This window comes from Falco cherrug, chromosome 2, assembly GCF_023634085.1.
Source record: "Falco cherrug isolate bFalChe1 chromosome 2, bFalChe1.pri, whole genome shotgun sequence".
Classification (NCBI taxonomy): Eukaryota; Metazoa; Chordata; class Aves; order Falconiformes; family Falconidae; genus Falco; species Falco cherrug.
Genome location: NC_073698.1, coordinates 20,249,299 through 20,273,786, shown reverse-complemented (window position 1 = coordinate 20,273,786; position 24,488 = coordinate 20,249,299). Strand labels below are relative to the sequence as shown.

The following is a 24,488-nucleotide window of genomic DNA, read 5'->3' as shown; positions in this document are numbered from 1 at the left end:
AACTATAACAGTGCGTATGAAGAGAGACTAAAAATATATCATGGTTTGTGCTGAAATTTTGAATTTCAGTATTTTCTTGCAGTCCAGCTGTTACATGCAGCTGTGCAAAATGGTAGAGGCACAGCTGTAGTAGTGTTGAAAATATTCCTTATGCCAAGGTCTCTTGAAGGCTTTGTATAATTAATTTGTGGTTGTGAGATCAATAAAGTGCAGAAGGGTGTTTTGCCACTGAATTTTACTGTTTATGACAGCGGTCCCTGGGATTTCAAAAGGCTTGGCCAAAGTGAAGAACATCTGCAGTCCCAGGCTTGTGTGTGCACAGAGGTAAGCTGTTTTCACAGAAGCCTAAACCAGCCTAATAGTGAGTGGCTGAGGAAAACCATTACTTGTATTTTTGCTAGATTGATTATCTGGTAGTTTAGTGAGCTGGACTGGTTCACAGAAGGGCCTGCCAGTTGCCAAAGCCAGCACAAGATAATAATGTGTGTCTGGGAGTGGAGAGGAATTAGTGTGGTTGGAAGGAGAGAAGGAAGGTCTCCATCATTGCATTGCTCCTCTGAGAACCACAGCCTTGGCGTTCTGGAGAGGCAGATCCTGTCTACTACTATCAACTTAGACTAGGATCCTGTTGTAACAGAGGAAAAGAATAATACCAGCATCCTTCATGAATGTGTTTTGAAATCTGTTAATGGGAAGAGCTGGAGAAAAGTTACCTGATATTTGTCTCTCTGTGTACTCTGTTTTCCTGGCAAGAGTGGACTGTAATGCTTGCAGTGCTGGTGTTTTGGGAGGGTTGCTGTAGTATGGCAGTAAGGCTGTATTGGAGTGGGTGGCATGTTCCTTGATTTTATATTTCCAGTTTTTCAGAAATGAGTAAAGTTAGAGCTTTTAAGACATCGAGAGGTGGTTAAGCCATGTTCAGTCAGTTCTTAAGGCTGCTTTGGGAGGAAGTTGAATTCAGCTTTTCCACATCACAAGTAAATACCCTGGCCGTAGAGGTTTTTGTTCCAACAGGTGGAGGAGGGTAGAGGCAGTTTGTAGAATTCAAAAAACAGGTTGTAGCTTCATTAACACAGAGTCTGAAAATCCAGTAGCTGAGTGTACTCCAGAGGCTGGTGCGCTGACCTGTGCCACAGGGCATTTGTGGCTCTGGGACTTGCGCATGGGTTTGTACCGAGATCAGTGGCGCAACTGGATGACAATCGATACTGAGTTACACCATCATTTATTATTATACTACAATATTCCTACTATTATTAATTGTGGCATTAGTGATGATAGGCAAACAGTATCAAAGCTAACAAAAAGCAGAACCAATTTTACAGACACAAACCTCAGTAGCTCATTTACGCAGTTGTTGATGAAGTACTGCAAAGCTGCTACCTTTTTGTCACATTGCAGGACAAGAGAAGTCGTACTTCCATGCACTGTGTCGTGCTTTAACCCCAGCCAGCAACTAAGCACCACACAGCTGCTCACTCGCTTCCTCAATGTCAGGATAGGGGAGAGAATTGGAAGAATAGAGTGAGAAAATTCATGGGTTCAGGATAAAAACAGTTTAATAGGTAAGGCAAAAGCCACACACCCAAGCAAAGCAATTCATTCATTCACTACTTTCCACCAGCAGGCAGGTGTTCAGCCATCTCCAGGAAAGCAGGGCTCCATCATGCATCATGGTTACTTGGGAGGGCAAACGCCGTAACTACGAATGTTCCCCGCTTCCTCCTCCTTCCCCCAGCTTGTGTGTACTTGGCATGACGTTATATGGTATGGAATATCCCTTTGGCTAGCTTGGGTCAGCTGTGTCCTGACTGTCCCCCCTGCTTCCAATTTCTTGTGCCCCTCCAGCCCTCTGGCTAGCAGGGCCCGAGAAAGCGAAAGTCTTTGACTTGGTACAGACATTACCTAGGAACAGCCAAAACCATCAGTATGTTATCAACTTTGTTCTCACACCAAACCCAAACCACAGCTGTGCACGTGCACCAGCTACTAAGAAGAAAATTAACTCTGTCCCAGCTGAAACCAGGCTGACTGACAGGCTGGGGACAGGGGGAAGGTTTCCACATTGGTGATGGGGGCTAAGCATCATCCTCTCAGGACCAGCATCTACATGCATATCTGCTTTGAGCACGCAGCAAAGGGTTCTTCTCTTTTTGCTGATTTTGTCTGGCTCTGCAAATAGGTGGTCTTCAAGGTTTTGGAATGAACTTCTCCAAACTTGATCTGCCACATCTTGGGCTTGTGTCAGTGGTCTTGGTATCACGTGGCCCCTTAAGTCAGTTCCTCTTTCGTCTTGCCACAACTTTACCCAGGCATCATTGGTCCTGGTGGACCCTGCCAGCCTGCTGTGGGTTTCGCCTCACAACTCGGTTTCCTTTTACGTTACACCCCTCATCTTAAAGCTACGTTTTACACATTTGTCACTGGTAGATTTCATAAGGATCCACAGCACCTATATGTTTATATGTGTATACAGTTACTCAAGATCTCCAAATGGGAGACTGGATTTTCATCTCTGTTGCAAGAAGACTGCAGCCCTGCCTTGGGGGGGAAGTATGTTCTCCCTTGCAGCTACAGATGCTGGTTTGATATTGGGTGCCTTAAAGCTGAATTTGTGAGGTGGTAAAGCAGTGACTGAAAAGCGTTACTTTCATCTTCACTGATTTTATGCACAGTGATTAGAGTTTTGCATGTTTTCTGCACTGATCGTAGTTTGGGACTTTTTTTCACGAAGGTCTTAAATGTTCACACTTAGTGTAGCTTTATAATCTCTTCACTCTCCGACTACTATTTGCTTGGCTAATAACGTTGCTGCTCTTTGACTTTTCTCTCAACCATGCCTTTTTGGTAGTTTCCCAGATGGCTACATCTTGCATTGTTATTGAGGAAATGTGCAAACAGGTTTACAAAACATACACTCCTCTCTGGTGAAGAAAACATGAATAGCGCTTTCCTTACCTGTCAACAACAAAAGCCCAACCCCCAAAACAAATGTGCTTTTTCCTGAGAGAATTAATGAGGCTTAGCTGCAAAGCCTTTATTTTGTGAAGCTGTTTTAAGTGGGATTAAGAACAGATGTTGGGTAGCTTCAGAATAATTAATTGTTTAGTGGGGAATATATAAATATGAAATTCTAATATCAATAGAAATAATATTGTTTCTGGGGCTATTCTCCTGTTTACATTACAATAACATTCCCTCTCACAGAACTGAGAATAAAATATGTAATTATGACCACATTTCTTCACAGTCATTTTTCAGTAAGTATGTGGAGCCCAGTGACTCTTCAGAACTTGAGACTTAGCTAATTTATGCAGGTTTCTTGGAGTGAACTTAGGCACTTAACTTTGAGTCTTAAAAATTGCTTTTTCTAAATAAACCCAAAAAACTTGTGTATGTGTAGTAAAAAAATAAATCTTCATTAAAAAATGGTTTTTAGAAGAGAATTTCTCAAAATATGTATTGTGTGTTTGCTCCTCTGTATATTGGAGGATGAACAGAGATACGTAATTTTTTCAGTAACAAGGTTCAGGCTGTATCTGCAAGAGCAGAATAAAGTAGTGAAACAAGGTAAAAGTAAATTACATCCTACCTTCTAAAGTGTGTATGATTCTAGATACATTTTGCCTGTTACTGGGAAATGGCAAAAATATAAGGGAAAAGAGCTTTTTGTAGGTGTGTTCAGTGGAAGTGTGTAATTTTTCCCTGGTTTTGAGTGAAAGAAGTTATTCACATCACAAAATCATTTTCAATTTCATAATTTCTCTTGGATTCCTTATCCTCCAGCCTGGCTTAGATGATGAGCTGCATCCTCTAGCCTCTATTCTGTTGCTCTTTTTTTTTTTTTTTTTTTTTTTTGGCTAAACCGTGATTTCATGTCTCTGTAACTACATTTCTGTTTGCTTACATGATCAGGTATTGTATTTTGTGTGTATTTTACTTGTGTCTGCCTGTAACTTTCTGTTGGTGCCCTAACAGTTAAAAGCTATTAATGAAGGTAGGTATTTTAGGCTTTGCTATTTTGAAAGTGCACTAAGCCAAAGGAGTTTTCCATATCAAGTTTAGATAAAACTCCAAAAACTTTTAAAACTCCCTTATCTTGCTTTTAATAAATTAATTCTAAATAACTATGATGGCACAAAAGGATTTTGAAATTTTAGCAAGATTGATAGAGGAGGAAGTATTAAAACTTGAATTTTGGCAGGGAAGCTGGCTGCCCTGCATGCCTGCCTTTCTTCATTAGTTTGTTGGGAGGGAATGCTTTTGTGATAGGAGGCAAAGCCTAAAACTCCCAGAAACCAAAATGCATCACTATTTCAGTTTGTCTTGCACAGAGTGAGTTTTAGTTTTTGTGTTGGGGTGTGTGTGTGAGGTGGAGGGGGGTTACCCATGTGATGTCCTGTTACCCCTGTGGTGCCCTACCCCATCTGCACATGCTTACTGTAGAAGGCTACATGTGAGTAAAAATAATCCCACCCTTGCAGCAATGGGTGGTTATAGCTGTTCTTTCAGTAAGTGTAGTTTGGAATTGGACAACAGGAAAAAATACATATTATAAGACACTTCTTCACATGTGGACAAGAAGACTCTTGCAGGATGAGGGCAGTTGCTGACCATACTTGATGTACAGTGAGCCTGATAAATAGGTTATATATCATGTACATCTCAACTTGGGAAATTTGGAAAATGAGTGTTGCCATTACCAGCGTTATTATGATCTGCTGTCTAGTAGAAGAGGGGTCACAACAGTTCTTTCTTTAGTTAAAACTTTGTCTTGAAATTCACAGTCACAATCCTGGCATTTTTTGTTAAGCTGTGTCTAATACTGCCTTACATGTACAAAAATGGGTAATACAGAGTTAAGCTACTTGACTCTTATGATCAAGGTGCAATTAGGATTTCAGGGGCTGTGAATGGGCTTGTGTCCTGTCTCCTGCTGGAGAACCAGGACCTGTCATGGGGCTAGTCCACTCTGCAGCGGAGGCAGTGGTGTGTGTTTGGGCTGAGACTCCTTCCTACCTTCTAGGATGATAGCCTCCAGGCCTGAACTTGGGACCCGTTTATCATCGTAGAATTACAGAATGGTTTGTGTTGGAAGGAACCTTAAAGATCATCTAGTTCCAACCTGTGCCTCCTTGCAGGGGAAAGAGAGAAGCATCTGTTGTTGGCGGGAGCCGAGAGAAGAGTTTGGTTCCGTTTCCACCAGCTCTCCTTCTCCTTGCCACAGGATGTGGAGGCCAAGTTCACTCCAGCTCCAGGAGACCATCAGAGGAAGGAAGTAGGAGAGCAAGACTTCAGGCTAGTGTGAGTGCAGTTGTAGTAAGGGCACTTTTATGAGTTCTTGTATCCTTTAGTAACATATTTTTAGGGTCCTGTGCTACTGCAGTGACTCGTGCTGAAGTCAAAGCAAGCTGGTTTTACTTGTTAATGTTAAATGGGTTACAAAAGATTTGGAACAATGAAGATTTCCATAACTGCACTGCGTAGTTACAGTGTTCTTACCTTTGTCCTTCTCTTCCATACTGAGTTGCGTTTGTTCTGTCTCGACTGAGCTTTCTCTGGTCTGTGTGGGTTGACTGCTTGTTGCTTTGTAGGATCGTACTAACTTCAAGGGGACTCAGTGTGGATTTGTCCATTGCCACCAGCCAGGTGTTTTAGGGAAATTACTTTGCTAAACAGAACAGTGGGTCAGACCTTGCTTGTGCTTTGAAATGTTAAGATGGTGAATGTGGAGATTAGGAAATAAATAGCATTTAATTTAAGGGTTTGAACAGTAAACTCATGTCAGCATTCATCCTCTGTCCACAGCCAGACTACCATGAACTGAGTATCCATTACAGGGCGTTTGTCAGACTTGCCTGATGTCAGTGTGCTTCCACCAATGTCCTAACTTCAGTTATAGAGGAAAGAGTAACAAATAGGTGTAAAGCATTTTGCCTTCACTGCTGTGTTACACTGTATCCTGGTTTTCATTATCTAAATTTACAGAATTGAAAGACTATTTAAGTTTACACTGAATTTTCTTGATTCCAATTTGAAACATATTTCTTGATGCAGAAATTATAAAGAAAGCATTAAGATTTTAAAAGAAAACCAGATTTTGATTATAGTGTATGTAAAGTCTGTGATAATTCTGTGTGCTGCTTTTGTGATTACTGTATATGGGGCTCTGTGAGTTTGGTCCAGCAATGACAAGTTTAAACTTGTAACTCTTGGGATATGCAGAGTTTCCCATGCAGAATTCAGTCATTTCTCCAAGTTCTGTTGGAGCAATCCTCCATGGGGTGGATGGAGTCTGGGCTGATCCTGTTCACCTAATGCTTCCAGAAGGTTGGCATGAGTCAATATACTGTTTCGTTGAATTTGTGGATTTTCTTGTTGAGTAATGAGCACAGTGGTCAAAAGAAAGTCCTAAATGAATCCTGTGAGGAGACTGACAACAGTCAGAGCTGATAGTGGATGAACAGCTCACATAGGTACATAGACCAACTACAGACATCTGTTTGTCAGTGCCCTGCCACAGCTACCTGAGGGCTATACCTTCATCATCCTTTATTCTTTTTTCTTCCTCTTCTATGGTCCTGCTTCCTCGAACAAAGACTCCATTCTGCCATCCTCCCTTTTGCCTTTCAAGTCCTACCCACTCTTCTTTAAGCAGCAGGTGTTGGGTACCTATTTGGATGCTAAGGAGCAGACATGAACAGTGGAAGCAGTTCCTCTGCAGTCTGGTTACCACAGATCATGTATCTGAAAAGTATTGTGCACGTATATGAATGGTAATTTCAGTGGAGAACCTATAATAATCCATATTTGAAGATCACATTGTTAGCAGAGAAGTAAAATCTCAGCAGTTCTTGTTACTTATCTTTGAGAGGAAGTCTTATCTCAGAAACATTTTGATGTTGATGGTAATGATTTACTTTGGCTCTCTAGTCAATTAATGTATATATATATAGTATCTTATATTTAAAGACCATTTCAAAACTGATAATAGATCTTATGACAAACCACAATTTATCTCCTGTTTTACTTGTAAAAGACTTAATAAAGTACTTCAGTTCCAAAATACAAAGCAAAATCTGATATGAAGAAAAAAAATGTTTTTTTTCCCCTATCATTAAGTCTCTGCATGAAAGCAAGACTGTGAGTAGATCAGTAGGCGTAGATGTGTAGGAGGTAATTCCTCCAGCAGTCACGCATTTGTTCCAAATATATACTGAAAAATACTGGGCACTCCGGGGTTTAAATAATTCAAATAATTACTTTTGGGAAAGGATTTAAAAAAAAACAAACCCAACTTTTTGTTCAGGAAGTCTTAAATCTCCAGCATGTTGTCTCTACTGCATGTCTGGTCAGAAGCCATCTATTGCGTCTTTCTTACCAATCTTCAAAAATAGTCTTGAGTATCTCTTAAATTGGAAGATGAGTTACTGCTGTAGATTTAAATGATTACTCTAAAAAGCAAGTGCAAAGGAAGTAACTGGAACATAGTTGAAATTGTTTATTATGCTAGCTAGGTTTTCTGTAGTAACTTAGATATTATTCAAGGCTCTGGCATTTTTTTAACAGCAGATCTGGACAGCAGAAGCTGCTGTCTATACCAGTTGTCTAAACTGCCTTCTGGCTTGGTGCCTGAGGCAGGAATGTCTGATCCACTTGTGAAGCAGTTGCTGATTGCTGCAGAGCTGTGCACCTTCATGTAGCTTGAATGGTTTGCTGGTGGCATCTGCTTGATGAGGGGGTCAGACATCCTTGTGTTGTTGGGTATCTGCAGCTGCTAGAGAAGTAAGGGTGAATAGCCAAGAACAAAAGTGTGGCTAATGTCCAGTTCTCTGTCTGACTTTGCTGTATTTAGTCTCTCTGATTAGCTATTTTAATAAGGCAAGTGACAGTTAGTGAGTGTGCTGTGATATACTGTAGAAAAAATGTTACTTAAAACACTTGAAACATGTTACTGGTAAAAGTGGGATGAAAAACCCATTATGGCTTGACACCACAGAAGTCAGGGTAACGCAGTTGCAGGGCACATTGCTTGACGTGACTTTGGTAGAGTGAAGCTTCAAATCTTATTCTAAGAATCTGATACTTTTGTATAACTCACCTATGTAGCAGAACTGTGATGGGGTATAATTTTCTTATGGGTTTTTTTGTTATTTAAGATACAGAAATCTCTTTTAAGGGGGTTTTGAGCATCTTAGAAGAGCACATTAAGTTAAAATGTCATTACTTTTGACTGTTGAGGTACACTGCAGCTATAACAATTGCTTACATGGATTGAATAATGTATTTAGCTGTCTAAATGCAGTATGTGCACTAGTTAAAAATTATTGTCCTTATGTTTGGGGTTTTTATCCCCCTTTTTTCCCCCTCTTTCTCCTTCTATTTTTGCCCATGCCTCTCAGCTACATTACCGCCATCACATGATGTTCCCCTGCACATGCTTCTCAAGTTCACTCATGATCTTTCTCCTTTGCATATGCCTCACTGTTACTTGGCTTCCCTGCCTGCTGGGACATGTTGGCAAGCCATCTGGGCTTCCTTTATTCCTCACTTCTCTGTGCGTGTCTTGCCTGATGGTGGCTGTCAGCAAGGTCCAGACCCAGCTGTGCCATTGCAGTTTCTGGTGGCTTTTGCTTATCCTTGTATATTGACAGAGATTGGGTTCCTTATTCTTGTCTCTGTTAGGCTTCCAGGCTCTCTGCAGCACAGAGTCTATAGACACCCTTCTGAAGAACAACTGACATGTTTAATTGGTTTTTCATAAGCCGATAACCGCCCACAGACAGACCAGAGTTCAGGAACAGTTTTGGTTTTACCTCTTGACTTCAGGGAAGGCAGGATTCCCCATGATATTTAGGGAAGCTCATTTTGGAGAGTTTGTGGTGAATTTTATGAAGTCACACACTTGAGCAGAAATCTCAAGTTTTTGTTTCTACCCTTGTCAAGTTTGTAAAGTAATTTACTTGCAGGCATAAACATTGCCTGTGGCAAGATAGTTCCTTCTTGGCTTTAGTAGTAGCAGGTACAAGTAATTTAATCTTTTCTTTTTTTAAACCCCAAGAAAATTCTCTTAGTAGGCATGTTTGCATTTCCATAATCCTACTAGTGTTTAGGCTGTACTGTTCATAGGGGACCTTTTTTGTAGGTGGGAATACTGTGGGCGTCAGCTTAAAACACACTGGTGCACTCTATGTTCCCTTAAGCAGCAAAGTCTGGAGGAGTGTGTGACTGTTCTTTGTGATGTGCTAATTTGCAGATTTCCCCCAGTGTAATTGTAGAAAGATGCTGAACTTGGTTGTATTCAGTGCTCTCTTGCCATAGCAAGTCTATGAAAAATCAGGATTTGTTTCTAGCCAGCTTTTTCTGTCTGCAAGGAATGAAAGCCCTTCATCCCATCCTTAATTATGTTTATACGCAATCATGGCCAGGATGTTTCTTAGCAAAAGTATGGTGCATAGGTAACAGTGCAGACTGGTTAACTAAATCATACTTAAATAAAAAACTATTCCATTATTGATTTTAACAATAATGTTGTCTCTTGAATGTTAGAAGTTACTTATTGTAAGAAACTGTTACTCTCCACAAGTGACCAATAAGTAATATTCTCTGACATCTTCTATCATTAAGAAAATAATGTCACATCTAGTATATGATCAAAAAATGTTGTATTTTGTACGATCAGCATGAAACTGCCTAAACAGAATTACCTGGGGGGGGAAATACCTTTTTTTTTAAAGCAGAAAGTGCTGCCAGAAATAAGGGGAAGGAGCTAAAAAAGCAGACACCACTTTAAATATGGATATGGTGTAATTTCTTCAGCCTGTTATTGGCAAATACACGGTGACTTCAACTTCAGTCTTATGAAGAGAGTTCAGTCTTATGAAGAGAGCATGTGATGTTTGCAACCCATTTGCTACCTTTCTCGTGTCTATTGTCTTCATTGCTCGGCACCCTTCATCCTGACAAGTCATAATTATGTATTTTTACTGAGGTAGGAAATGCTTGTACGAAGCATGTGGTTCTGAATACGTATGTATAGCTTCATATCCTTCATCTGCATCTACTACTTCTATTTAAAATAAAACAAATACCCGAAGCCCCTTATTTTTCCCATGTGTACCTTCACCAGATGTTGCCTAGTCATGTGTGTATTTTCCAAATGACATTTGGTCTAACCCTTTCTCATATCTGCCTCTTTCCTGTTCTAAGTGTCACTGTGAATTAAGATTTTAAATTATTTCTATTATCTGTTTGTGTTAATCAGTTTCTGCCTAAGCAATGTATGCCAAATTTTTAGCCTTTTAATTGTTACCAGTTGTGCTGTCCTTTCTTGTAGCATCAGTGAATAATATGATAACACTTTGATGGTGTACCACAAAGGGAGGAGCAGAAAAAAAGATGATCAAAGTTAGAAATGAGAGATCTGTTATATAAGGAAAAAACAAAGATGGCTTATTTTGGAGAGGAAAAAAGTAAGTAGCAATATATAAACTTAGGGAGTTAAATGATGTTGCTGTATCAGGTGCTCTTTTATCTTCCCATGGTACAAAAGAATGGTTACAGGGACGCAAGGATGGTTTCAGGCGGGAAGAATGGGAAAGCTAGTTAAAATCCTACCAGTACTCTTGTGACTGTTGAGGAACCCATGCTGTTTGGAGGGTTTAATATTGTTAGTCTGTGTTTGTGACTTCTGCATTTTTCAGATCAGTGGATCGCTTATACTAAGTTTGCCAGAGGTAAACAGTTGTTACAAACAATGTTGTTGCACCTCCTGTTTTGTTAGTAGGGAGAGGGGTGATGGAGCTTCTTGTAACATTCTCATAGTGGTAAGAAAGGGGAGAAGGAGTTTTTAAAGGAGCTGTGCTGACCTTGAACGCATTGAGGAGAAACTTTTATTTCTGATAAAGGTGAATCCAGTTTTATTTTTATCAGGTTCCACACTGGGAGGAAAAGGTAACTACATGGAAGTTACTAGATTTTTGTAAAATATCTAGTCTAATAGTCAAGGAAGGTAGGGTGAAAATTTATTCAATTGATTGCTGCTTATGAAAAAAATCTTTGTCTTTAATTAGGAATTGTTTAACTTGGACAGGGAGCTCAAGGACAACTTTAATGAGCAGGTGGTGTTTGTCCTGAGCCCCCTGGACAAGCATGATGTGAGCAGAACCATCCACACAATAAATACTGTGCACAGCTGTGTCAGGATGGTAACTCCACCACACTTGGGTATCTGAACAATGTCCCTGGTGTGTGTGAACCTTACAAATCATGAGAGAGTACACGCCTGCACTTAGCCTAAACTTAAAAGTTTACATACACTAAATGTGTAAACTATTTTTATTTTCCACTGAGTATAAAGGTGGGCGAGCTCTGGGACTGCACCAGAAGCCTCACCTACAGGTGGATGCATTGCATAGGGGTTTTCTCAGTTACTGAGAGACTCCTGGTGCCACCTGCAATGGGGCTTCCCAGCCGCAGTGTGGGCCTGGATAGCGTTAAGGTGGTAATTGGTGATGTATCCTTTTCTTAGCCTCTCTGCAACGCTTTGTGGTAATGACTTCATGCTTTGCCTCTATTGCTCTTTTATCATATTGTGCATAATAACTAGTACAGTTTCCTTTTATCATGTTGTATGCTATTTTCCTTCATTGTAATGTAATAAACTGTACTTATTCTTATTTTTGATTTGGAATTAATTTTTGCTTGGTATCCAGTCAGTCAACAAAACAGAAGGCAAAACCTGACTTGGGATTAGTTTTACATGACAGTTTCTGTCCTTCCAAAATAATTGTCTTATTGCTATAACACCCATGTAAGCTGAGATGGGTTATCTCCTGAGAGTGGGCTGATTTTACTGTTGGGGTTTATTTAATGTACAGAAAGTGAAAAACCAAATGCAGGGTGATATGTGAGTCTGTGCAAGGAAACTATTAAGAGTCCAATCAAGGATATAAAAGCCTACTCTCTCTCTTTCTACCACTGAAGATCACTGCCCAACTTTCGAAAGGCTTGCCTGTGTCTCAGATGCAGACCAAGGGACTTGCTCCTGGCAGAATGATCTTTATGTACAGAAGGAGCTGTAGTCATTCTTTGTGTATTCGACCTTCGTAAAGAAAGCTGGAGCATGCTTACACTGCACCAGAAAAATCTGTTTGTACCTATGATTTGGACAGCTTTTCTGTTTGTCTAAGCTGTACCAACATTTCTTCAAACTGTGTCTATCTGCCTGTATCCCAAAATATTAGAAAGATGCTAACTGCTGAGGACTCAGTAGTGCGTTTACCATGATAATGGAGATCCTTAATCTCCAGCTCTTGTTTTTTTTTTTCTCAGTCCTTTTTTCTGACTGTGAAGATGTGTGAGATGTTAAAGGTGTTTTCTACTTTTCACTTCACAGGCTCTTAGTTCCTCCTGAAGTTTAGAGTTTGTGCTCTTTTCAAAGATATTCCCCCCCCGCGGCTCATTTACTGTTGATGGCTTGAAGAGAAATTGTAGGATTTCTGTAAGCTCATGCAGGCTTTAGATCTTCTGACATATGCTTATTGGCTTTGTAATAATTTTGTTATCAAATAACTTACCTTAATTTTTCTCACTTTTTATTTTTTTGGTGTTTTTTGTTTTGTTCAGACTAGTGATAGCAGATGAACAGAAGGAGAGCAAAATATGGTATTGGTTGGTTTTTTTTTGTTTTTGACTGTTTTTTTATAAACTGGTTGACAGGAAAGGGAGGGGGCTACATTAGTTTCTTATTAATTGTCCAGGCTTTCAGATAAGTCCAGTGGTCCTGAAAGTGTTAGTGCTAGTCTGCCAGATTTTCTAGTCTTTTTTTCAGTTGCTCTTTCCCTTGTGTGAATAATTGCTGTTGGAGTCAAGTAGTTTTACTGGATCTGATCAGTAAGCACTGCTGTTGCTGTTCCTGTTCTGTTTCCAGACAAGCCTTTGTAGCTGAAAGGATGTAATGTTATGTACGGACTCTATTCTTACGGGGCAGTATCTTGCTATGCTAAAACCAGGAGAGGATCATTGTCCTGGAGAACTTTTTGTAGTTAACTTGTAAGACAGAGTAGATGGGTGTTAGCAGCAACATCAGACAGTACAGAAAGGAAAGACTGGTCATTAACATACTGTTTTTTAATGCCCTGTAAGATCGATTGTAGAGAAGAGTTTGAAGGAGACAATTGGAAAGAAATCAGTGAATCTGTAGGTATTTTTAGGGGACTTTCCAAGCACGACGGGTACTTGAGGTATGTTTCTAAGCCTATTGTGCCCAGGGGATGCTGGGCACTGGCTTCCAGGGCACTCGGGATCACCTAAGCCAGGGTCCTTGTAATATGAAATTAGTACACAGAATACGTATGTGCCCGGCCTTCCTTAGAGCCTTAAACAGCTGGATTTTCAGTGTACGGGTAACTACTGTTTGGATGAGGTGAAGGCAGTAGACTCTGGGCTTTAAGCTCCCTCTGGTGGTTTTAAAGTACGGTTTAAAGCTTACCTGTTGTAGTTCTCTGCTCCGAACAGTTTTGAGTTTAAGCGCATAAGTCATTATTAAATTATCGTGATTTTTAGAATTATTACAGGAATATGATGTGCTGTGCGCCTTTCAAAGGTGCGAAAGGCCTTCTGTAATCAGCCTTCAGAAAAGTAGAAGAGTTAAAATAATGTAAAGTTGGAAGTCTCTTTTCTAGTTATTGTAAGCATAAAGGGGATATTTCCCATTAATCTTGAATTCTGTCTTTTTGTAATGGTGCTAGAGTTTGCTGATGCTGTTCCTGAAGATGCCCTTAAGTATTACAGAACACTGAAAATAAATACAATCTCTATGACAAACTCAAATATGCTTTGTTAAGGCAAAATTAGTTGAAGATCAGGTAGCCCTGATTTGCTCTAAGAATGTGACTATAAATTACCCCAGACTTGCAAAATGTAATGCTTTGTCACACTCAAAGAATTCCTTCTGATGTGGCTGTGATTAGTGAGGCTTCACGGGACTGCAGAGCTGTGAGCTGCAAGGTCTGTACTGCTGAAAGGGCAATGTCACTGCACTCCTTTTCTCTCCGTCGTTGCTCTGGCACTTGTCTGACTTCCTGATTCTTATTAAAGTAATAAAAAGAGTGTTCATTCCCTTTGTGGCGTGTCATCCCCCCACACCCCCCTTGTCTTTTTGTGGGCTGATTGATAGAAGGGGTAATGCAAGGAGGTGATGAGACTGTGCAGTTGAGAGCCAGAAAGGAGTGGGACCTCTCCTTTTAGTAGCAGAAACTTACTAAAATAAGTCACTTGTCTCAAGAAATTTTATTCTAAGTTCTTGCAAAACTTAATTGACTAAAGCTGTGTGTTCCTTGAGACTTCAGAGTATTCCCATGGCATTGCACACCAACAGAGGCTGTAGATTAAAAGAACTTTAAATGGTAATAGCACCAATCACCAGCTATTATGTCCTACGCTGTGCTGGTTTATGGTGAACCAGACTGGGGAACTGATCGAGATGAAAACAGCCTGCCTTTGGTGGGATGCTTTTCCGTGGTCACTTCCCCAGTCTGGTTCTCCGTGTGTTTGCATGAATACTTGCCCATACAATGGGGGCAAAAAAAGCAGGGACTGCTTGTTTGTTTGTTTTGGTTTATTTGCAGTAGTACTGAAGTGCATGTCAAGCTGCTGCTGCATAGGTCCTTCCTGTATTTTTGATAAGCTGCTCCAAATATTCTCCTGGCATTCAGTACAGTGGGTTCTGTTGCAGTGAATGTAGCTGCAGTCCACAAGAAGTACTGTCCTTCAGATTGCTGAAAGCATGGGTGGTTAGGAACAGCTCCTGCTGATGGCTGGCTGCATGCAGGAGCATTGAGGTTTTATCACAGAGGTGTCACATGCCCCGGTTTGGTAAGGCTGTTTCTTTAGAAGTTTACATTGGCTTAAAAAGTTATTGAAGTTCAGATTTCTGCATTGGGTTGGAGTTCACTGAAGCTCGGTGTCCTGGAAGGACTAAGGTGCTGCCATGGAGCTTACTGTTGTGTCGGTTGTTCAGCAGTGCGTAATACCCCAGATATCTGAACACTTTTCTGTGCATGCATCTGCCTGCAACCAGCTGACTGAGCACTTGAGATGCTGCTCTGAGCACGTGGAAGACAGACATGAACAGAAGGCATGCGGCTGTCTACACGTATGCATGTGTGCAACCTAACATGAGCTGCTGCCTGCCCAGAAGGGGACATGGACAAACACTGTGATTTTATCCCCGGAGCTGGTAAGAGCTGTTCTGCATACATTCACATCACTGTCCAGGGAGATCCTAAACTGGCTATAGAGCAGAGCAAGTTTGTGAAGGGACAGAGCACTTATTCTGTATCCACAAGGCTTTTTTGCAGCCACCTTCCTCTGCTACTTATTTTACTCCCTTCACAGGTATTCGTGGTACCTGCACAGGAGTTTGTGAGAGTCAGAAATTTGCTGCATAAGAAGGAGCACAGCTGTTTGTTAGGACCCCTTTGATCCAAGGATCAGCAGCCTGCTTTTCCTTGCTTCATTTACTCAAATTATTGAGTTTTAAATCTGTAGTGTTATTTGCTCATATTTGAATCTTTTGTCATCTTGTCTTTTGTCAAGGATGAAAGAGTTACATCTGTTTTGATATGTTTTATTTACTGGAAAATATTTCACTTAAGTTAAAATCTTGGTCTTTATGCTAAGCTCTTTGTGCTTTTATTCCCAAAGCAGTGGATATAAATCAAACCCAGAAGATATGTGATACGCACACATTCTCTGCAAATTGCTAGGGTCAGGACTGGAATTTGGAGTTTGGAAGTTCAGCTCAAGTTCAATAACCTACATTGTCACCTTGACCCGGCTCTGCAGTTTGTATGCAATCTTTCTACATGTGCACGTTCCTTTCTCAAAGGTGCATCAGTTCAGCCTATGCTGCCTTGCGGTATCAGTCCCCTGTAAGAGTATTTTGTGCCATGTGCTTGTTCAGATAAAACCCAGATATCAGATATCGGAGAATATTAGTGGCAAAAGTGGAGAGCAGTGTGGTGGTGTGAGCAGCTGGCATTTCTGCAGGGTTGGTTTTACCTTGTTGGGGTAGCGGTAGGGGATCTTGGGGGTTGCTTGATGAGGTGAGGGTGTAACGCTGGTGGTTAGGTCTCATCTGTGCTCCATAGGTGATACCCCACCTCACAGTAGTCCAGGTTGCTATGCTAGTTTCATGCTTTACCTGTTGTTGATTTTCAGATAGAAACCACCATGGAGCTGGTTTTAAGCAGCAGTGGAGCAGCAGGTGTTACCTGAGCAGCCAAGGTGCCCGTGACGTAAGGGGCTGGGTATATAAGGGGCTGTGGCGGTGGGGAACTGCCATAGCCATCCTCAAATGGGTTGACTGCTCTCTTCAATCAGAGCCTTTGCTCAGTCGTTAGGATGTCACTTCTAACGTTAAACACTAGAGGGTAGTATGTTACTGCCAATACTTTATTTTAGACCATATCCGTAGTCATTTTTTAATCCCTTGAATTTATTGTACAATTCAGTATTTTAAAACAAATTTAGAACTAAAGAAAAACTAGTGCTTTATTTCTGTAACTGAGCGTGTGTAGTAGCGTTTAGTGGTGTGCAGTGATATTTTTTGAGTAGAAAAAGGAGGGGGTTGAATTTAGATCTCCTTTTTATTTTTCATCAGAAGCATTGTTAGGAACACAATACTTAACATTTATTCACTCTCTGCCTGATGTCTCAGTATTCACACTTAAGTGCACATGATATAAATACAGTGGTATATAAGAAGAGGCCATGACAGAGAAAGAGCAGGCAGTTTTACCAAGAGATACTTGGGTTTGATGTTTAACAAGGCAAATATCTGTAAGTTCATGACATTGTTCATATATATTTACAATCAGGATGGGGTTTTAGTGCTTGAATAACTTTTTTTTTTTTTGTCTTTCAGGCACCACCTTCCATGGTCAATAATGAGCAACGCCAACATGCTGAGCACATATTCTTATCATTTAGAAAATCAAAATCACCATTTGCTGTTTGCAAACACATTTTGGGTAAGTTCTAATAAATGAAGTTAAGCATGTAGCTGTAGCTGTTTTGATAACTGGCATGGTGCTGTTCTTCTGCAGCCTAGAATATGAACATCAGTTTTGATTTTGATGAGGGGTGCTTTTTGGTGGAGGGTGAAGCTTATTGGTGCCCTTCCTGATTTTATTTCTGGCAGCTCTAAAGCTGTACGATGTAACTTCATGCAGCCAAGTTCCTAAATGGATTTAATAGATTCAGGTTTCCTCTGGGACCGCATGGGGCAGGTTTTTCCTGGCAGCGTAGGTAATTGTGATGCTGAGACCTGGAACTGAGAGACTTTTCCCAAAAACTTTGTGCTTCTTGAGTAAATGTTTGTACCGTCTGGACAGAAAGAACAGCTAGTTAAGCCTTGGGATTTGAGAAGGGAGGCACAGGGATTATAAAATCAGGAACCAGGGAAGGGACACAAGCTGTTTATAATGAAGAATGAAAGAGTTGAAGTGTACTGAAGGAATGTTTGCCGGTAAGGATGGGCAGCAACCAGAGCATAAGAATAGATTGCTTTAAAAAGAAACAGGAAAAAAAAATGGTCATGACAGGAGCTTGAATGGAGGTAGAGAAAGATAGCAAGGATGTTGATTGTGTTTGTGGAAGGAAAGGTGTATGAGTGATACAGGGAGGGCAATGGAAATGATGAGTGTAAAGAAAAAGGGGAACAGTCACTACCATTCAATTCGTTTAAAAACCTGGAGTTCAACCCAAGAAGCATGAGGCTCTTACGTTCTTCTGCTTTAAGTTTATAGCTGTTAAAAGCTGGCAAAACTTGTCCTGCCTTTCTTTAGCAACTTCATGTAGAGGATAAGGGTACTTGGACTAGTTACAAGCTCACACTGCATGCTGGAGGTCTGTGCTGTTAAGGATTGCAGCTGTGCACCTGTGGTACTTGATGCAAAGGAGAAATTCCATCCTTTCCTTTTCTTAATAGCATTCTTTTTTTGTGTGAGCTTTGTACAGTTTGAAAAGCCAAAGATCCAGCAGTTAAGAAATGTCAGAACTAAAATCCCATGCAGGAATAATTTGGCTCATTTTTATGTGTGTTAGACATACACATTAATCTTCAATTAAGTGGTTCCTTAGTTTTTCCAAATTAAGCTAAGTAGATTTCAAGGTGGTTTATTTTGATTTGTGTGTAGCTGTGTAGGGTTTAGATTTGAAGGCTGATTAAATTACTTAAGCAAATTAGCCATTATCTTGAATATAGAACTTGCATATAAAGGAAATGTGTATTATAAACTTGTATGTTTATAATCAGGGAAAAAAGGTCTGTTTTGTAGTCATTTAAAGCCCATCATCTTGTGACCAAGGTTTTTTTAAACAAACCAAGTTTTTCTTAGTCCTTGCAAGTTGCTCGCCATAGCTCAAACTCCACTTCTTGTTTGGGAATTTTATTTCACCACTTCGTATTTTATGCTTTTGCCACCATGTAGCTACACCCTTTTTGAATGTTCTTTCTGTGTTTCAACACATTCTGAGCTCTGTGGAAAACACGCTACTGATATGCTACCTGTTCTTTCTACTTCATAGTCACAGAAACTGTTACCTTTCTATGTAACATCTTTTTCTACTTTCTTTAGTGCATCTATATACAAAGCAATTAGATATTCAGATAATAAGGGCTAATTATTCCTACACTGTGATTGGAAGTTATATTTTGATTACCTTGAGATAAATATGGAAGCTTGAACATGATGTAGAAAACCTTGAATACACCAGTATGTAAAACTTTTGCTTTGATAATTAAACACAGATGTCATCTTTAGGTCTAAGTGGACTTGCTCCTCATTACCATCCATAAAATACATGTAATGTTATGCACTGTTGGTTCTAAAGGCAAGCACACAAATAATAGAGGACTCCAGTTCTGGCATGCCTGTCGAATTAGTCATATCTTAATGTATTGGGACTAAATATATAATCTTTTTTTGTTCCACAGTTGTGTTAGCATTCTTATTCCTGATCTTTGGCCAGTCTCCTTGAGCAGCCAACTTTTCTTCCCCTTTTAATATACTTTATTAATACCAGACAATTTGATAATTGGGTTATTGATTATTTTTTTCCCCTTTTGAGTTGTGAATTCTTTGTTTGTTTTCATAGTGACAAAATTCCATTTAATAATACATAATAGTAAAATCCATTAATTTTTTTGTTGGAAGTGCATAGAAGCTACATATGTATTCGTCTACTGATGCTCAAGTTTCCTTTGTTTTTCCCCACAGAAACTAGTAAAGTGGACTATGTCCTTTTTCAAGCTGCTACAGCGATAATGGAAGCAGTTGTAAGAGAATGGATTCTCTTGGAAAAAACTAGCATTGAGTCACTGCGAACATTCCTTCTAACCTATGTCTTACAAAGGCCTAAGTAAGTATAGAAAACATACCTCTGAACATCTGGGATTTTGCATAAAGTCTGGGTTATCCTTTTGTTTCCCAGGGTAGCAGCAGAAGATCATTTCAACAATAATTTATCTTCCATTCTTAACACTTAGTTGACTTCTGTAGAGCTGTCAGCTTTCCCTTATGAATTCACACAAAATGTTTGAAAAATAAATGTGTTGAAAATTTTATTGAGAGTTTATGTTCAGAATTATTTGCAAATTATTTTTGCTATGTTGTTTACAGCCTTCAGAAGTATGTTCGGGAGCAGATTCTCTTAGCAGTAGCGGTGATAGTGAAACGGGGATCATTAGACAAATCAATTGACTGCAAAAGCATTTTTCATGAAGTCAGCCAGTTGATCAGCAGTGGTAACCCCACTGTGGTAAGTGTTTTACTTTTTTTTTTTTTCTTTCTTCAAAATTTAAGTGATCTGTATCAGCAGTGCAAGTTATATACTTAGTGACTATAAAATCTTGTATACTTTTATCAAAAAAATTAAATTAGTGATTAAGTTAATAGCTATTCAAGCAATCTTTTACTAAGTCGGAGGTTTTTGAATAAGAATATGTTGGGATTGGCAGTTATGTGTAGTTCTTTAGTACACAATTACACCATATTTTTTAGGGAATAGGTTTCTCTGAATAGCTGCTTTAGGTGCCATGAGCGTTGTGGGTTTTGTTTCTCTGGATTTCTTTAATAAAACAGCATGCTCTACAATGGATTTTCTGTTAGCTAGCAGGTTTGTTACATGCTGTTCCCCTTTCATCTGTGCAATGCTGTACCCTCCTGTGGCTCAGCCGTTGGAATGGGCTATGGAGCAAGAGAGATAGGCCTCTGCTGTTCTCTGGGTGACGGGTAGGTGGAGAGAAAGGGGTGTGAGGAAGTAAAACCTGGAATGGAAATACAAAACTTACTCTAGATTTAATGTCATACTACTAGGGGTAAGTGTTACCTTCCATACTGAGCTCAAAGTGGAAACAAGGTGTCCAATATCTATCTATGCATTTAGTGAGATTCCGTTTGCTATGCCAGGAGATAAGTTTAGAATAGGTCATAATAGAGGCATGTAACTAGAGATTAAAGAGAGGTGATTTTTCTCCTAGCAAATGAAGATTGAAGAGTATGTATATTACATGCTGAAACTTTAACTGAAGCTGTTCTCAAACAAAAACCTTGGGGGAACTGGCTCATAATGTTGCTGAGCATTTAGAGCACCAGTTGTACTAGATGTGAGTGGCAAAAGTTTAACTGAAAATTCGATCAAAGTGTGCTAGTAGTAATGCAGCTCATGTCATAGTCCTAAAAATAGTGTGTCACCTCTGAGCACAGTGATATCCCTCCAGGGTGTGGAAATTTTAGTTACACTTTCAGTTACACTGATTTCAGAGTTATTTAACTTAAGGAGAACATTTTAGCCTTTTCATTGTGTGTAATTTGGGTAGAAATGGGTATTTGTTTAGAACAGTGCTGAGTTCCTGCTTTTTTCCAGGAAACAGCCTTGTTATTAAAATGGAGTTACAACTGAGGTTTTCAGGTTTTATGGATGCCAGTGTGTATGCTTATGTAGTACGATTTTTCTGTAAAGATACAAAAATGGAGTAAATGGAAACCTGGATGTTGATGGAGAAGTTCGCTTTGAACCAGCTCTTGCACAGTCCAACTTACACAGTTGTATTCTGTGCATGCACTAATAGACGGACACACTACACTGACCACAGCATTCAGCCACCTAAGGCTGCCAGCTCCGAGGATATCATCCCAGGCTTGCTGCAGAACAGCTTGTTGCAGAGGAGCTCTGGCTGGGGGAAGGGGCAATATTTCACTCTCCTCCACATTCTGCTTGCTGCCACCATACAAAGACCAAGTTTGGCTCATGTTTTTATTTCCGTTTATCCATGTCTCTTCACAAGTACTTTCTCCATAGTTTCTCCAAAGTATTTTTGCTCAAGTTTTACAAATGGTATTGAAAATGTCTTGAGTATATAATGGTGTTTTCTATTCTGGTATTGACTTACTAGCAAAAAATCACTAGACACGTGATGCTGCTAGAACATCTTTTCTGTAAGGCACAGTATATGTTTGTTAGTCTTTGGCAAGCTGCTTATAAACACATGCTCCCTTACATGTATGAGGTTTTATGTTATAGTTCTCATTCATAAGTGTTCTTGTAATTTTCTGAGACTTTGCTGCAAGAGAAACTTTGGTACTGGCACAGCTTCATGTGACCCAGGACTTGGTATACGCAATAATAAGCCATAATAAAGCTGTGTGTTAGCATGTCACAGCTGAGCTCCGAGTTGGGTTCAGGGCATGCCTCTTGTATAAGTGTATAATAATTTTGAGAGGTTGTATGAAATAACTCATACAATGAACTATCCACCTATCTTTTCAAATATGGATGGGTGTTCTTTTATTCGTGTCCCTGTAGCGTTCAGCCTTGCCCATCAGGCCATGGGGAACCACAATGGTGCAGCTGCCTTGCTGCCTTGTGGAGTCTCAGCTAAGGGTGCTTCAACGTATGGTGTGAAGCTAAGGGAGTGGTACTGCTTTCAAGATTGAGGATGGTGCCATGCAGCGTCGCAGATGTTTCTGCACTTCACTGGACAGTTATTTGTATCAGTTATAAAAACACGCCTCCATCCAAGTCAGGGAGGAGGCTGGGATTTGAGTGCTGGGAGACATCAGCAGATGTTTTTCAGCCCTCTGCGCCTCCCTGACTCCTCCTTTTTTTTGACACATCTTTCCTGTGATGTGATGTATACTCTTGCCTCCAGCCTTGTACACTCAAGCTTCAGAAGTCTTCTCATCTTTTGTGACTCCTAATTCTCTGTTGAGTCTCTTGGTCACTTTCTGTATCCTTCCCAGACTTCTGCTCCCTGTTTCCTTTTACTTGCTGCTCACCCATTTATGTCCTCCTACCTGAGGTTCACTCCAGCAGCTGGGAAGTAACATATGGAGTCAGCAGCAGATCACTTCATATTTAAAAATGTTTAAGGCTCGCAAATGTGGCTCTTACCTGTTGATAATGGCTTTCTACAGCAGTTTGTAATTGAGAGAAAATCCTTTTTTAAGAAGCGAAATGGTCTCTTGCCTCTTCCTGCTTGCTTTCTCCTCTCTGCTGACTCTGACCCTTCTTTATCTTACAAGAATGAAGTAGATACTTAATCTTTTCCATTCCTTGCAACCCTTCATCCAGTTCCTGTCAGACATCTGTACTAGCTTTGTGTTTCTTAAGCACTCATGCTGCATGAAATCTTTGGGACTCTTCAGTAACATCTTGTCAGGGTCAGGTCCTGAAGGTTGGTTTAATAAGGACAGCAGTGACTGTAGATGGTCGTGAGTCTTTTGCATGTGTCCTTTTGCAGTATTTGATATGCTTGATACCATAACTTCTTCAGTGATAGTTAAAAATACCTTTAGAAATGGGTGTATTTTGAGGATGGAACTTGAAGGTACATGAATAATGTTGTGGCAGATGGACAAGACTAATAGGTGAACTGTTGAGAATGAAAAAATGAAAAGGAGATTGGAAGGAAGAGGAGTAGTGATGAGAGGAAGAAAGTGGGCAGGAGGTGAAAAAGATGACTTTAGTATTGAGTAATCTCTCTTAATAGTGGAACACTGTGTACGTGTTAAGGAAGTAGCGGGGCACTAAGGAGAGGTAATATTAGAGGGATGGGAAGGATGTGTGGTTAGAGCCAGGATTTGAACCTGGAGCTTTGGCTCCTGCTGCTGTTTCTCTGCAGTATGGACCTTTATGGATCTTGTGGAAGAAAACTCTGTCTGAGAAGGGAAAGCAAACTGCAGAGGGTCTGGCTGCCTATTAACTTATAAATAAGTTAGGGTAGTAATCCTCCGGGAGGAAAAGGATTAGCTTTGGAGCTCCTGGTTTTGTTTTTCCTGGCTCCTCCTGTAACATTGATACAAGCCATCCTCCTGCTCATGAAGGGGAGTCTGTAATCTTCCTCCAATAGCAATTTCAGGACGACTTTTCAAAACTTTCATCTCTGGTGGAGAACAGAGGTTCTGGCAGTAGACGCAGTGTCATAGGGAGATCTTAAAATGCTCTTAAAATGCAGAAAAATACATGTTTTCTGTTGCTGATTTCAAGATTTTGGAGAACTGTTTGGGCCAAGTTCTCAGCTGTAAATGCCTTCAATTTCTTGGCCTTTTTGTGTTAAATTGCATAGCTGAAGTATTTCGTTTGTCCTTCATCCCTGCCAGAAGGACAGCAATCCTGGCAGCTAAGATGATTGATTCCCAGGAGGAGGAGCTGGTCTGCACGTGAACACAATCAGATGGACTTTGTTTAAAACTGGGCTAAGATATGGGTCACACTTTGATTCCTTACAGAATACAGGCAGGCAGATGCAGAGGGGTCCAACTGCTGTAGACCTGACATGGGACTGGGAAGCAACAGAAGCTGTGTTTAAGATCATGAGTGCAGAGTAGAATGTATTCTAATACAAAGCTCCATACATGAAGCCTAAATTTTTCTGTATATGCAAGAAGACTTGTCAAAACTTACTGGAAAAGCTCCGGAGTCCTAACAGTTCCTTCTCTCTTAAAATCTGTAGATCTGTTGTTCTGATTCCCAGTGTTCATGGTTGGGCTAGAGAGGACACTGAGATGCTCCAGGTTACCTGAAACTGCTGAGGAATGTGCTGTGGGTGGGTTTCATGTGAATGGTAGGGAATATTAATAAGTGGAACTCTAGGCATTCATCTCTATTGAAATGAATAATAAATACCAATAATAATGGCTGCATAGATAACTAGTCACATTTATTTAATATTCATGGTTCTTATTTCTGTTCTTTAAGAGGAATTTTACTTCTGGATCTCTGTCTAGCTGTTGCTGTCTCATGTGGTAGGGTAGGAGTTGGAAAGACTCTCATTTTGACAAAAACATACATATTATTTTGTCCCCTCTACCCTCAGCTGTATCTTCTGGTCTAATAAAATTATTACCTTGTCCTATGAAACTTACTGCCCTTGAGACATTTTGAGTATGAAAAACAGATGGTAAACCAGGATGTTTAAG

The 24,488-nt window shown here is 40.1% G+C and overlaps 1 protein-coding gene across 1 annotated transcript in view; it reads left to right on the top strand.

Moving 5' to 3' along the window:
- XPO4 (exportin 4) overlaps positions 1-24,488 on the top strand; it is an 83,494-nt gene that overhangs the window by 7,624 nt on the left and 51,382 nt on the right. Inside the window, exons 2-4 of the mRNA XM_055701943.1 lie at positions 16,931-17,036; positions 19,287-19,428; positions 19,689-19,827. Of these exons, the coding sequence (XP_055557918.1) occupies positions 16,931-17,036; positions 19,287-19,428; positions 19,689-19,827 (387 nt within the window). The remainder of the gene's footprint in view (positions 1-16,930; positions 17,037-19,286; positions 19,429-19,688; positions 19,828-24,488) is intronic.